General features: G+C 38.0%; 1 protein-coding gene across 1 annotated transcript in view; it reads right to left on the bottom strand.

The window, feature by feature from the left end:
• Positions 1–3,755: 3,755 nt before the first annotated feature.
• Positions 3,756–14,268, bottom strand: part of LOC127670594 (vomeronasal type-2 receptor 116-like) — a 43,423-nt gene continuing 32,910 nt past the window's right edge. The window contains exon 6 of the mRNA XM_052165088.1: positions 3,756–4,693. Within this exon, the coding sequence (XP_052021048.1) occupies positions 3,756–4,693 (938 nt within the window). The remainder of the gene's footprint in view (positions 4,694–14,268) is intronic.

Here is a 14,268-nt window from a genome sequence, read left to right as displayed (position 1 = left end):
AAGCATGAAAGGATGCTGAATTTTGTCAAATGCTTTTTCAGCATCCAATGAAATGACCATGTGGTTTTTTTCTTTGAGTTTGTTTATGTAGTGGATTGCATTGATGGATTTCCGTATATTGAACCAACCCTGCATCCCTGGGATAAAGCCTATTTGATCATGGTGGATGATCGTTTTGATGTGTTCTTGGATTTGGTTGGCAAGAATTTTATTGAGTATTTTTGCATCGATGTTCATAAGGGAGATTGGTCTGAAGTTTTCTTTCTTTGTTGGATCTTTGTGTGGTTTTGGTATCAGCGTAATTGTGGCTTCGTAGAAGGAATTGGGTAGGGTTCCTTCTGTTTCTATTTTGTGGAATAGTTTGAAGAGTATTGGTGTTAGGACTTCTTTGAAGGTCTGATAGAATTTTGCACTTAAACCATCTGGTCCTGTGCTTTTTGTAGTTGGAAGACTTTCTATGAGCCCTTCTATTTTAGGGGTTATGGGACTGTTTAGATGATATATTTGGTCCTGATTTACTTTTGGTCTTTGGTATCTGTCTAGGAAATTGTCTATTTCCTCCAAATTATCCAGTTGTGTTGAGTATAGGCTTTTGTAGTAGGATCTGATGATTTTTTGGATTTCCTCAGTTTCTGTTGTAATATCTCTCTTTTCATTTCTAATTTTGTTAATTTGGATACTTTCTCTGTGCTCTTTGGTCAGTCTGGCTAAGGGTTTATCTATCTTGTTGATTTTCTCAAAGAACAAGCTCCTGGACTCGTTGATTCTTTGTATGGTTCTCTTTGTTTCCACTTGATTGATTTAAGCAAAAAAAAAAAAAAAAAAAAAAAAAAAAAAAAAAAAAAAAAAAGACTCTACCTCTGGTAGAAATACAGGGATCAAGTGGAGGCATAGGGTTGCTGTCCCACAGTGAAAAATGCTGACCCAGGATTGTTCCTGTCTGAAAGAACTGCAGGCACAAGAATGGAGAAGAGATTGAGAGAAAGAAGGTCCCGGGACAAGTCCAAATTGGACCCCATCTGAAGGGGAGGCTCCAAGGCTGACACTATTATTGATCCTAAGATACAGCTGAATGAGGGAAAGTCTGGAATAATTGAAGAGGAGTGCGACCCATAGGAAGACCAGTTGTCTCAATAAACCCGGATCCTCCAGATCTCTCAGACAATGAACTGCCAAGCAGGCATCATACACTAGGTAGCCCAAGGCTCCTCACACACACACACACACCCACCCACACACACACACACTAGGACTCACTGAAATGGCCTCACTGAGAGTAGACGCACCTATCACTTGAGAGACTTGAGGTCCCAGGACATGTGTAGGCCTGGTGGTGTGTGGTGGGGTGTGGGTTTGTTGGAGTTTGGGCCATTCCCTTGGAGAATGTGGTGGAGGAATGGGGTGAGGAAAGGTCAGAGGGCAAAGAGGGAAAGGGATAGAGACAGAACTGTAAAAATAAATTGGGGATTAGTAATAATACTGATAATAATACATAAAAAATATGAAGTACCATTGGTAGCTTTACCACTAGAACAAATAATCACAAAGAGACTTGCTAAGTACAATTTCTAATTATATCATAAAACAGATATGAGACTGAGTCTCAACCTTTCTAGGAAATCTGTTAAATATCATGAAACTCTACAGTCCATAAAGACCCTTAACTGTAAATATCTGTGTTTACAATTAAAATAATTAATATAAAAGAATTCTTTTAGTCTCCGTTCCTTAGGTTGATTTGCCTTGTCCTAGTTCAGTGAGATGGGCTTTTTTTCTTATAGGATTTGCTAGTATGTTTTGTTTTTATCTTACGGAATCCTATTCTTTTCTAATGAGAAACAGAAATGGACTAGATCCAGAAGGGATGAGAGTAGAGAGAAACTGGGAAGATTAAAGTGAGATAAAACGGTAATCAGGATATTTTGTTTAAGAAAAGAATCAATTTTTAACAAAAGGGATAAGTTGCCCATGGTTGGTGAATATGTGAGTTGGTAATAAATCTTTAAACTGAATTAAAGTACAGTAAATAAATGAGTCCATGGTTATTATAGCTATTAATAGCAGTCTTTGGTTCAGAGAGAATAAAAAATATTCCCCTAAAAGATTTAGACTGCCAAAGCTGCTGATGGTTATCTAGACAAGTAGCTTTTAGTTGAAGACAGATAATTTTGGCTTCAAGGAAGATTTTTATCAGTAGAAAAGGAAAAACATAAGGAGAAGAAGCAGAGAGGAAGGAGTGAAGGAAGGAAAGAAGGAAGAAGGAGGGAAGAAAACGAGAGTATACTGGAGTTAGTTTATTTTTTCTTGAAAGAAAGATGCCTTTGAAGTTCTGAAATTACTATAAATTCAGTGAGAGTAGTGAGTCTCAACCCTTGAGTCATGTCCTGTCTGTGTTCACAGGACTCTTCACAAGAGTCACCAAATACCTTTGTATCAGGAGATAATTATTTAATGATTCATAATGGTAGCAGAATTATTGTAATGAATTATCCATGAAAATAATATTATTATTGGAGCATCCAGAATATTTGGGAATATATTAAAGGGTCCCAGATTTATAGAGCTTGTGAACTACAGATTTAAGATGGTCAAGCAAATTTTAATTCATCTTAGGAGCAAACCATTACCTTTGTGAGTTTTGGGCAAGTGGTCTGCTAACTTAGTCTGAAAAAAGGGGGTTACATGTCCACATTTTGAATAGATTTTAAAAGTAAAGAATTCTATGTGCTAAAAATTATGCATAATTTTTAGAGCACATTGTTTGTTTGCAAAGACTCAGGATTTAATCCACTGTTATCCTTATATGGTGTCAAGAAATAATTTTAGATTTTGAGATACACAAAATTTTCAAAATGTGTTGGGAAGTGTTTAAAGGACACTTTTCATAATTTTGGATAAGAAGGTAGAGAATAATGGTTAGAGTGATGTCACAATTAACTTATGGTTCTAGAGGAACAAGAATTTTATTGGTCAATATAATCATGTTACACATTGTACATAATGTGAAGCAGTGTCAGGGATTCGCCCACATGATGCTGACCTCAGACTCAGAGAACTAATTGCTTATTTAGCAGGACAGACATCAAGATGGTTCACATTTAGCTATGCCATGGTTTCTGCTGATTGCTGTTTCAGGACTTCAGTTGAAATGAGAACAGTATTGAAAGATTTGAAATTGTGAAAATTTATGAGGAATGTTGTGGTATGAAGTTTTATGTGGCAGACAAACTGTGTGAAATCCTGTCATCTGAAATTGTTAGAAATCAATGCCACCAGAAAGACACTGCATAGTCAGCACTGGGAGAAATGAAAAGGTCCTTAAAGGAAAAAAACACCACTGGTTGAAGTAATTAATATGATTTAGAAATAAGAACTTAGAGAAAAAGCCCCAGGACCATCACATGATTTGGTGAATAGAGTGTCCTTACTGCAAAATATGAGAGATTTCAATAGGAAAAATTAATAATTTAAGTAAGTGGAAACAATAAGAGCTCATGCAATCATATCTCAATGTTATGATTGTTTTCAAAAGGGTTTTCTAAAGTTATATTACAAATGTTTACTTATTTTGGGGACTGGAAATGCACTAGTCCAACTTCAGAAAATCGATTCCTTACTTCATCATGGGGTTCCAGGGAATTAAGCTCAGAATATAAGGTTTGGTGAGAAGAAGCCATACCCACAAACCATCACAGAAAAAAACATGTGATGGTCAGAACGGTAGAGATCCAGTGAAATTCAGTTTAGATGAAGAATCATGTGAACAATGTTTTAAGTAAATATTTGCCCCTGTGGTGTCTTTCATCCCTGTTATGAGGAAGTGTGTTTAATTCTGGCCTAAACAAAACAATGTAGCACTTAGGGACAAAGATTACAATTAGAATGCTTGCACTGGAAGCCAGGATAGAGAACATTTCCATAGCTACCCTGACCTTCCCAGTGGTGCTGTGGTAGACAGGGAGGAATGTGACCCATACACTGCAGAACACAAGCATGCTGAAAGCCATGGACTTGGATTCATTAAATGTGTCAGGAAGGTTCCTGGACAAGAAAGCCATGAGGTAACTACCCAAGGCCATGACTCCCAGGTAGGCCAGAGCACAGTGGAAGGCAACAGCTGAGCCCTTGTTGCAAAGAATGATGATGTGTCCCTGTTCAGAGTGAGCATCCATGTCAATAAATGGAGGGGATGTTCCCAGCCATATGCCAGAGAGAAGTACTTGTATCAGAGTGCAAGCTGGAATGACACATTTAGAGACCTGTGATATCTGCAACCATCTGATCTTTCTTCCTGGAGCTGTAATCTTGAAGGCCATAACTACAGTGATGGTTTTGGCCAACACAGTGGATAGAGTCACAGTGAACAGAAGTCCAAACACGTTCTGTTGCAGGATACATGTGGCTGTGTGTGGAAGACCAAGGAAAAGCAATGGACAGAGGAAACAGAGTGTCAGAGTGATGAGCAGGATGTAACTGAGAGATCTGTTATTTGCCTTGACTACTGGAGTGTCTCTGTGGTTTACAAAGACCCCAATAACAAGAGCTGTGAGAGTAGAAAATCCAAAGGACACGAATGTGAGTCCCTTCCCCAAGGGATCATCATAGGCCAGAAAGGTGACAGTTTTCTCCAGGCAGTGTGTCTTCTCTGCATTTGTATAATGAGTTTCTGGACAGTGCATACACTGATCCATACCTGGTGGAAATGAAGTTGATCATGAATGCATGGTCAAGTTTCCCTTTACCCTACTACATTTTATGCTTCAAATTCATTGGATTGTTATTACAACCATGTTCCCTTTTCACTTGTGGTATAGAGATATGAGTATTCTAAAGTGAATAATCACACAAGGTAAGGTTTATACTCCTTTCGAAAAACCCCATGAAGAGTATCCATTTCTGGAGAAAAGGGTATTTTTCACATTATACATTATAAATATATCACTGAGGAAACCATGCAGGAACTGAAGGTAGAATAAGGAGGTAAGAACTGAAGCTGAGTCCACTGGGGTGTGGGGCTGCCTGCCCTGCCTCTACTATTTTCCTTGACCTGCTTTGTTATGTAGCTTATGATCACCTCCTCAGAGCTGCACCAACCCAGTGAGGCAGTGCAGCCCACAGCAACCACTAAACATGAGGATGTATAAAACTTTTTGCTACAGTCCAGCTCTTCAAAGGATTTTCAATTGTGGTTTTCTTTTATTACATAAATCTTGATTGTGTCAAATTGACAATGAAAACACCCATAAAATCTCATACCTAGAGCCGATTTATTTTAGTTGTATATTGAAGTATTCTTATTTTTTGCTTTTTACCTCTCTTTTATTTACATTTTATAATACAGTTGAAGCATATATTTTCAAACTAGAAAATACCAAATTACATGGCAATAACTAATTCAATGTTTATGCCAGTTCTCAAAAATATTTCTAAATTTCCAATAGAAGATGCGAATTCAATTTTGAAATAGACATTTTTCATTGAATTTCTTAGTAAAATGATTTTTTAGTCTGGGATATATGACACAAATTCATTTTTATTTATAAATTTTTTTCAGTTTGAAAATATTTTCTTCTCATGTGATCTTGGTTGGAAACTACTAAATATGTGTTCAAAGCATTCCTTATCTTTCCCCAGCCCCTTTCATTTTTGATGGAAGGAAGTTCTCACAGGTGTTATAGTGAATATATGGATGTTTGAGAAAAGTTAGTAGGCCTTTTCTCTTTTAACTTCTTCTGGATTCTGTGATGAAATTAAGGGTAGAGTAGGGGATGTAAGTTCCTTTTCATATTGAGATAATTTCGTGGCTCTTAGTTTACTGTTTTGAAAAACTTTTTGAAAGATTTTCAGGAAAACAACTACTTAAATAGCTAAAATTATGTTTTCTTTGTTTCTCCAGAATAGATTTTAAGAACTAAATCTTTGTGAATAAAACTCAGAGGCGAAAAACAAATGCTCCTAATATTATTTAATCACATATTTCTTGTCACAAATAACTTTCCGTATTTTTGTAAAAAGGCTTCATTTCAAAAACTATTTTAGTTTCACTTTTCCTTAAAAGATACAGAAATACTACATTTACTTCTTTTTACACTCAGCTCTACATTTGTGTATCTTTCTTATGCTTTCTTAAACTCTCCTGTCAAATAGTTAACATTTTCTCAATGTGACTATTCATGCTAATGTAACACTTTTAAAAATATCTGTTCTGCTCTGTTGTTAGATTATTTTTGTTGCTTTGTTATGCTAGCTTTTAATATTGTATCTTAGAAACAATATTCATTAATTTATGGCAACTGATCTATAAGACAAAATTTATTTTGTATAAAGCTTATTGTTTGTCTTGAAATATATGTTTATTATATTTCCCTGTATTCAAATTCCTTTCATCAGGAATTTCTTTAACTTTTGACTGTTCAACATATATGTAGCTGTATTTTTAATCAATACAATCTGATACTGTGATGTAGGTCATAACCTTTATTCTATTCCATCCCTCCAAATGTACATATCTCTAAAGTGTCTGAACTTCAGTGTGTAATAAAGGAAGCATTTTGGGGAGACAGTTGAAGTGGTCCTTCCACAACCACATTAAATTCGTAAGTGAAATTTATATGTCTTCAATCTGCATACAGGAACTATAACCGAATTAACAGGCAATTAGGTAGTCTATATGTAGCAGAGAAATACCTTATATAAAATATTTTACTGTCAAATAATAGAAATTAATACATGAGGAAATATAATTATCCAGAAATCTGCACCAGACTTCTATTCTCCCACTACATCTCTGCCCAGGTTCATCAAGCCTGTTGATCCAGAACCAAAACATTTAGATTTCTTTCCTTCTCTAAACATCCCTGCCCAAAGAACTTTGTCAGGCATGGCTCTGAGGAGATCGTCCCTGCCAGATATAAAATTTTCTGCCAAGTCTCCTGGATTTTTTAAGACCTGCTATTCCAGAACCATATAGCCCAAAAATATACACCAGGGGTCTGTCACACCAAGATCACAGTGGTTAGCCAAAATCTCAATATATATCATAACTGGAACATGCAGTGACTAAAACATGTAGATGGCTGTAGGAGTTCTCTAGTAGAGTTTTTTGGGTCACTTAGGTAGACTATCATGTCATCTGCAAATAATGATAGTTTGACTTCTTCCTTTCCAATTTGTATCCCTTTGACCTCCTTATGTTGCCAAATGATTTATTGTTTTATTATTTAAAAAAAATCTAGATGGCTAAAGGCATGAAACTAACTCAAACAACAAAATTCAAGAATATTATGACACCAACAGGGCAAACTTACTCTACAACAGCAAGCCCTGCAAATCTTAACACAACTGAACCACGGTGCCCTTAAATCCAGTCTTATGAAGATGATAGATGCCATTAAAGAGGAAAGAATAAAATGCTTAAAAAAGAAAAAGAAAACACAATCAGACAAATATAGGGCTTTACAGAGGAAACAAATAAATCTCTTAAAGTAATAGCAGAAACTACAGTTAACCAGGGAAGTAAGTAAAGCTGTTCAGGAAATGAAAGTGGAAATAGAAGCCAGAATGAAAATACAAACTGAGGGTAAACTGCAGATGGAAAACCTAAAGAAGCTTACAGAACAACAAATGCAAGTATCACCAATAAGATAAAAGGATGTAGGAGAGAATCTCAGGCATACAAAAATAGAAACTGGCACATCAGTAAAAGAAAATGTTAATGCTAAAATATCCCTGAAACAAAACAGCCAAGAAATCTGGAATACAAAAAAACATGTAACCTTAGAATGATAGGAATATTAGAAGGTAAAGAATCCCAGATCCCAGGGTGAGAAAGTATTTTCAACAAAATTATATTAGAAAAAATCACAATGTAAAGAGAGAAATACCTATAAACATAAAAGATGCTTGTGAAACACAAAATAGAGTGGGCCAGAAAAGTCCTCTCTCAACAAAATAATGAAAATACAGAATGTAGAGAACTAAGAAAGAATAAGCACTGAGGGAAAAGACCAGGTATCATTCCATGGCAGACCTGTTAGAATTGTGCCTTTTCAATAGATTCTCTAAAAACTGAAGGGCCTGGACAGATATCTTAAAACCTATCTGCCTGCACTCAGGAACTGAGCACCTGGGCAGCTTTTGTCTGCCAGCCCTCTGGGCTCTGGAAGGTGTGGAAGGAGAGAAGCCCCGCAGCCATATTTGCTGTCTGCAGAGACACAAAAAGATCACTAGGTACTGTAACACCCTGAGCCTTAGAATTCTGGTGGTGCAAACCGCCAGGGGTCTGCCTGCACTCAGGAACTGAGCACCTAGGCGGCTTTTGTCTGCCAGCCCGCTGGGCTCAGGGCCTGTGTCCTGCCCAGGAAGCTGTAGAAGGAGAGAAGCCCCACGGCCAAACTCAGGGTCTGCAGGGACACAAAAGGATCTCTAGGTACTGTAACACCCTGACCTTTAGATTTCTGGTGGTGTAAACCGCCAGGGGTCTGCCTGCACTCAGGAACTGAACACCTAGGCAGCTTTTGTCTGCCAGCCCGCCAGGCTCTGGAAGCTGTGGAAGGAGAGAAGCCCCGCAGCCATATTTGCTGTCTGCAGGGACACAGAGGGATCGCTAGGTACTGTGGCACTCTGAGTCTTAGATTTCTGGTGGTGCAAACTGCCAGGGGTCTGCCTGCACTCAGGAACTGAGCACCTTGGCGGCTTTTGTCTGCCAGCCCGCCGGGCTCGTGAAGCTGTGGAAGGAGAGAAGCCCCGCAGCCATATTTGCTGTCTGCAGGGACACAAAGGGATCACTAGGTGCCATAACACCCTGAGCCTTAGATCTCCGGTGGTACAAACCACCAGGGGTCTGCCTGCACTCAGGAACTGAGCACATATGCGGTTCATCTGCAAGCCAGTCAATTGTAGGACCTGCGTCCTATGTGAGAATCAACAGAGGGAGTGACCCCCACCACAACTTCTTCCCTTCATAATAGAGCAGACAGAGAACACTTGGTTGACCTTGACAACCTAAGTATAGCATTGCTTGAGGCAAAATTGAGAAGGGCTCCAAAGGCACAAAAGAGGAAGCCAGCATATCAATAATCTGTGCCAGAAGAAACCCAGTCATCCAGTGTTGCAGAAATAACCTTAAAGATCCACAGTAGGTTGAAGCTCCAGCCAGTGACAATAAGACAATCTAACTCCTGGGAGAACCAGATGGCTAAAGGCAAACATAGGAACGTTACTAACAGAAACCAAGGCATTATGGCAACATCTGAACCCAATTCTCCAACATTAGCAAGTCCTGGATACCCCAACACACCAGAAAAACAAGATTTGGATTTAAAATCACTGGTCATGATGCTAGTACAGGAACACATGAAGGACATACTTAAAGAAATTCAGGAGAAAATAGATCAAAAATTAGAAGCCCTTACAAGGGAAACACAAAAATCATTGAAAGAAATTCAGGAGAATACAAAAGCCAATAAGGAGGAAACACAAAAATCACTTAAAGAAATACAGGAGAACCTTGATCAACAGGCAGAAGTCATGAAAGAGGAAACACAAAAATCACTTAAAGAATTAGAGGAACAAACAAACAAGCAAATAACAGAACTGAGCAAAAATTTTCAGGATCTAAAAACAGAAGTAGAAACAACTAAGAAAGCACAAAGGGAGACAACTTTGGAGATAGAAAACCTTGGGAAGAAATCAGGGACCATAGATGCAAATATCAACAACATAATACAAGAGATAGAAGAAAGAATCTCAGATGCCGAAGATACCATAGAAACCATGGACTCAACAGTTAAAGAAAATGCAAAATGCAAAAAGCTTGTAACCCAAAATATCCAGGAAATCCAGGACACAATGAGAAAGCCAAATCTAAGGATCATAGGTATTGATGAGAGTGAAGATTTACAACTTAAAGGGCCAGCAAATATCTTCAACAAAATTATGGAAGAAAACTTCCCTAACCTAAAGAGAGAGATACCCATGAATATACAAGAAGCCTACAGAACTCCAAACAGACTGGACCAGAACAGAAGTACCTCCTGTCACATAATAATCAAAACCCCAAATGTACTAAACAAAGAAAGAATACTTAGGTCAGTAAGAGAAAAAGGGCAAATAACATATAAAGGAAGACCTATCAGAATTACACCAGATTTCTCACCAGAGACCATGAAAGCTAGAAGATCCTGGGCGGAGCTCATGCAGAATCTAAGAGAACACAAATGCCAGCCGAGACTACTATACCCAGCGAAACTCTCAATTACTATAGATGGAGAAACCAAGATATTCCACGACAAAACCAAATTTACACAATATCTTTCTACAAACCCAGCCCTACAAAGGTTAATAGGGGGAAAGCACCAGTACAATGAGGGAAACTATACCCTGGCAAGAGCAGGATATTAAGCTTCTTTCATCAAACCCAAAGAGGATAACCACACACATATAAAATTAAAATAAAAAATGTTAGGAAGCAATAACCACTACTCATTGATATCTCTTAACATCAATGGACTCAATTCCCCAAAAAAAGACGTAGACTAACAGACTGGTTACGTAAACAGGACCCTACATTTTGCTGCTTACAGGAAACACACCTCAATGTCAAAGACAAAAACTACCTTAGAGTAAAAGGCTGGAAGAAAATTCTACAAGCAAACGGTCCCAGGAAACAATCCGGAGTTGCCATTCTAATTTCAGTTAAAATTGACTTTCAACCTAAAGTCATCAAAAGAGACATGGAAGGTCACTACTTGGTGGTCAAAGGAAAAATCCAACAAGAAGAACTCTCAATCCTGAACATCTATGCCCCAAATACAAGGGCGCCCTCATTCATAAAAGAAACTTTACTAAAGCTCGAAGTACACATTGCACCTAACACAATAATTGTGGGTGACTTCAACACTCCAATTTCACAAATGGACCGATCAGGAAAACAGAAACTAAACAGGGAGACAATGAATCTAATTGAAGCTTTGAACCAATTGGAGTTAACAGATATATATAGAACTTTTTATCCCAAAGCAAAAGAATATACCTTTTTCTCAGCACCTCATGGTACATTCTCCAAAATAGATCATATAGTTGGTCACAAGACAGACCTCAACAAATATAAGAAGATTGAAATAATCCCATGCCTCCTATCAGATCACTATGGAGTAAAAGTGGTCTTTAGTAACAGTAAAAACAACAGAAAGCCCACATACACATGGAAACTGAATAATACTCTACTCAATGATACCTTGGTCAAGGAAGAAATAAAGAAAGAAATCAAAGATTTCTTAGAATTTAATGAAAATGAAGGCACAACATACACAAATCTATGGGACACATTGAAAGCAGTGCTAAGAGGAAAACTCATAGCTTTGAGTGCCTTCAAAAAGAAATTCGAGAGAGCTTACACTAGAAGATTAAAGGAACAACTGAAAACCCTGGAACAAGAAGAAGCTAATTCACCCAGGAGGAGGAGAAGACAGGAAATCATCAAACTCAGGGCTGAAATCAATCAGGTAGAAACCAAGAGAACCATACAAAGAATCAAAAGACCAAAAGCTGGTTCTTTGAAAAAATCAACAAGATAGATAAACCCTTAGCCATACTAACCAAAGGGCACAGAGAAAGTATCCAGATTAACAAAATTAGGAATGAAAACGGAGATATCACAACAGAAACCGAGGAAATTCAAAAAATCATCAGATCCTACTACAAAAACCTGTACTCAACACAACTGGAGAATCTGGAGGAAATGGTCATTTTCTTAGACAGATACCAATTACCAAAATTAAACCAGGATCAAATAGACCATCTAAACAGACCCATAACCCCTAAAGAAATAGAAGGGGTCATAGATAGGCTTCCAACCAAAAAAAGCACAGGACCAGATGGTTTCAGTGCAGAATTCTATCAGACCTTCAAAGAAGACTTAACACCAATACTCTTCAAACTCTTCCACCAAATAGAAACAGAGGGAACACTAACCAACTCCTTCTTCGAAGCCACTATTACACTGATACCAAAACCACACAAAGACCCAACTAAGAAAGAGAATTTCAGGCCAATTTCCCTTATGAATATCGATGCAAAAATACTAAATAAAATTCTTGTCCACAGAATCCAAGAACACATCAAAACGATCATCCACCATGATCAAGTAGGCTTCATCCCAGGGATGCAGAGATGGTTCAATATATGGAAATCCATAAATGCTAACCACTACATAAACTCAAAGAAAAAAAACCACATGATCATTTCATTAGATGCTGAAAAAGCATTTGACAAAATTCAGCATCCTTTCATGCTAAAAGTCTTGGAAAGGACAGGAATTCAAGGCCCATATCTAAACATAGTAAAAGCAATATACAGCAAACCGGTAGCCAACATCAAACTAAATGGAGAGAAACTTGAAGCACTCCCACTAAAATCAGGGACTAGACAAGGCTGCCCCCTCTCTCCATATCTTTTCAATATAGTTCTTGATGTCCTAGCTAGAGCAATTAGACAACAGAAGGAAGTCAAAGGGATACAAATTGGAAAGGAAGAAGTCAAATTATCACTATTTGCAGATGATATGATCGTATAGTTAAGTGACCCTAAAAACTCTACTAGAGAACTACTACAGCTGATAAACAACTTCAGCAAAGTGGCTGGCTACAAAATCAACGCAAGCAAATCAGTAGCCTTTATATATTCAAAGGATAAGCAGACTGAGAAAGAAATTAGGGAAATGACCCCCTTCACCATAGCTACAAACAGCATAAAGTATCTTGGGGTGACTCTAACCAAACAAGTGAAAGACCTATATGACAAAAACTTCAGATCTCTGAAGAAGGAAATCGAAGATCTCAGAAAATGGAAAAACCTTCCATGCTCGTGGATTGGCAGGATTAATATAGTTAAAATGGCCATCTTGCCAAAGGCAATCTACAGATTCAATGCTATTCCCATAAAAATCCCAACACAGTTCTTCATAGAGCTAGAAAGAGCAATTCTCAAATTCATCTGGAATAACAAAAAAAACCAGGTTAGCTAAAACTATTCTCAAAAGTAAAAGAACTTCAGGGGGATTCAATATCCCAGACTTTAAACTCTACTACAGAGAAATAGTGATAAAAACTGTATGGTATTGGTACAATATCAGGCAAGCGGAACAATGGAATAGGATTGAAGACCCAGAAATGAACCAATACACCTATGGTCACTTGGTCTTCGACAAAGGGGCTGAAAGCATCCAGTGGAAAAAAGATAGTCTTTTCAACAAATGGTGCTGGTTCAATTGGAGGTCAGCATGCAGAAGAATGCGCATTGATCCATTCTTATCTCCTTGTACCAAGCTCAACACCAAATGGATCAAGGACCTCTACATAAAACCTGACACACTGAAACTAATTGGAAAAAAACTGGGGAAGACCCTGGAGGACATGGGAACAGGGGAAAAGTTCCTGAATAGAACACCAATAGCTTATGCTCTAAGATCAAGAATTGACAAATGGGACCTCATAAAACTACAAAGTTTCTGTAAGGCAAAGGACACCGTCAAAAGGACAAAAGGTCAACCAACAGACTGGGAAAGAATCTACACCAACCCTAAATCCAACAGAGGGCTAATATCTAATATATACAAAGAACTCAAGAAAGTAGAACTCAAAGATCCAAATAACCCCATTAAAAAGTGGGGTACGGAGCTAAACAAAGAATTTTCACATGAAGAACTTCGGAGAGCTGAGAAACACCTTAAGAAACGTTCAACATCATTAATCATTAGGGAAATGCAAATCAAAACAACCCTGAGATTTCACCTTACACCAGTCAGAATGGCTAAGGTCAAAAACTCAGGAGACAGCAGGTGTTGGCGAGGATGTGGAGAAAGAGGAACACTCCTCCACTGCTGGTGGGATTGCATGATGGTGCAACCACTTTGGAAATCAGTCTGGCGGTTCCTCAGAAAACTGGGCATGTCACTTCCTGAGGACCCTGTTATACCACTACTGGGCATATATCCAGAGGATTTTTCAGCATGCAATAAGGACACATGCTCCACTATGTTCATAGCAGCCCTATTTGTAGTAGCCAGAAGCTGGAAAGAACCTAGATGTCCTTCAACGGAGGAATGGATACAAAAAATGTGGTATATTTATACAATGGAGTACTATTCAGCCATTAGAAACAATGAATTCATGAAATTCTTAGACAAATGGATGGAGCTGGAGAACATCATACTAAGTGAGGTAACCAAGTCTCAAAAGATCAATCATGGTATGCACTCACTGATAAGTG

Source organism: Apodemus sylvaticus, chromosome 20 (genome assembly GCF_947179515.1).
Source record: "Apodemus sylvaticus chromosome 20, mApoSyl1.1, whole genome shotgun sequence".
NCBI lineage: Eukaryota > Metazoa > Chordata > Mammalia > Rodentia > Muridae > Apodemus > Apodemus sylvaticus.
The sequence above is the reverse complement of the archived record's forward strand: the minus strand, read 5'-3'. Positions and strand labels throughout refer to the sequence as shown.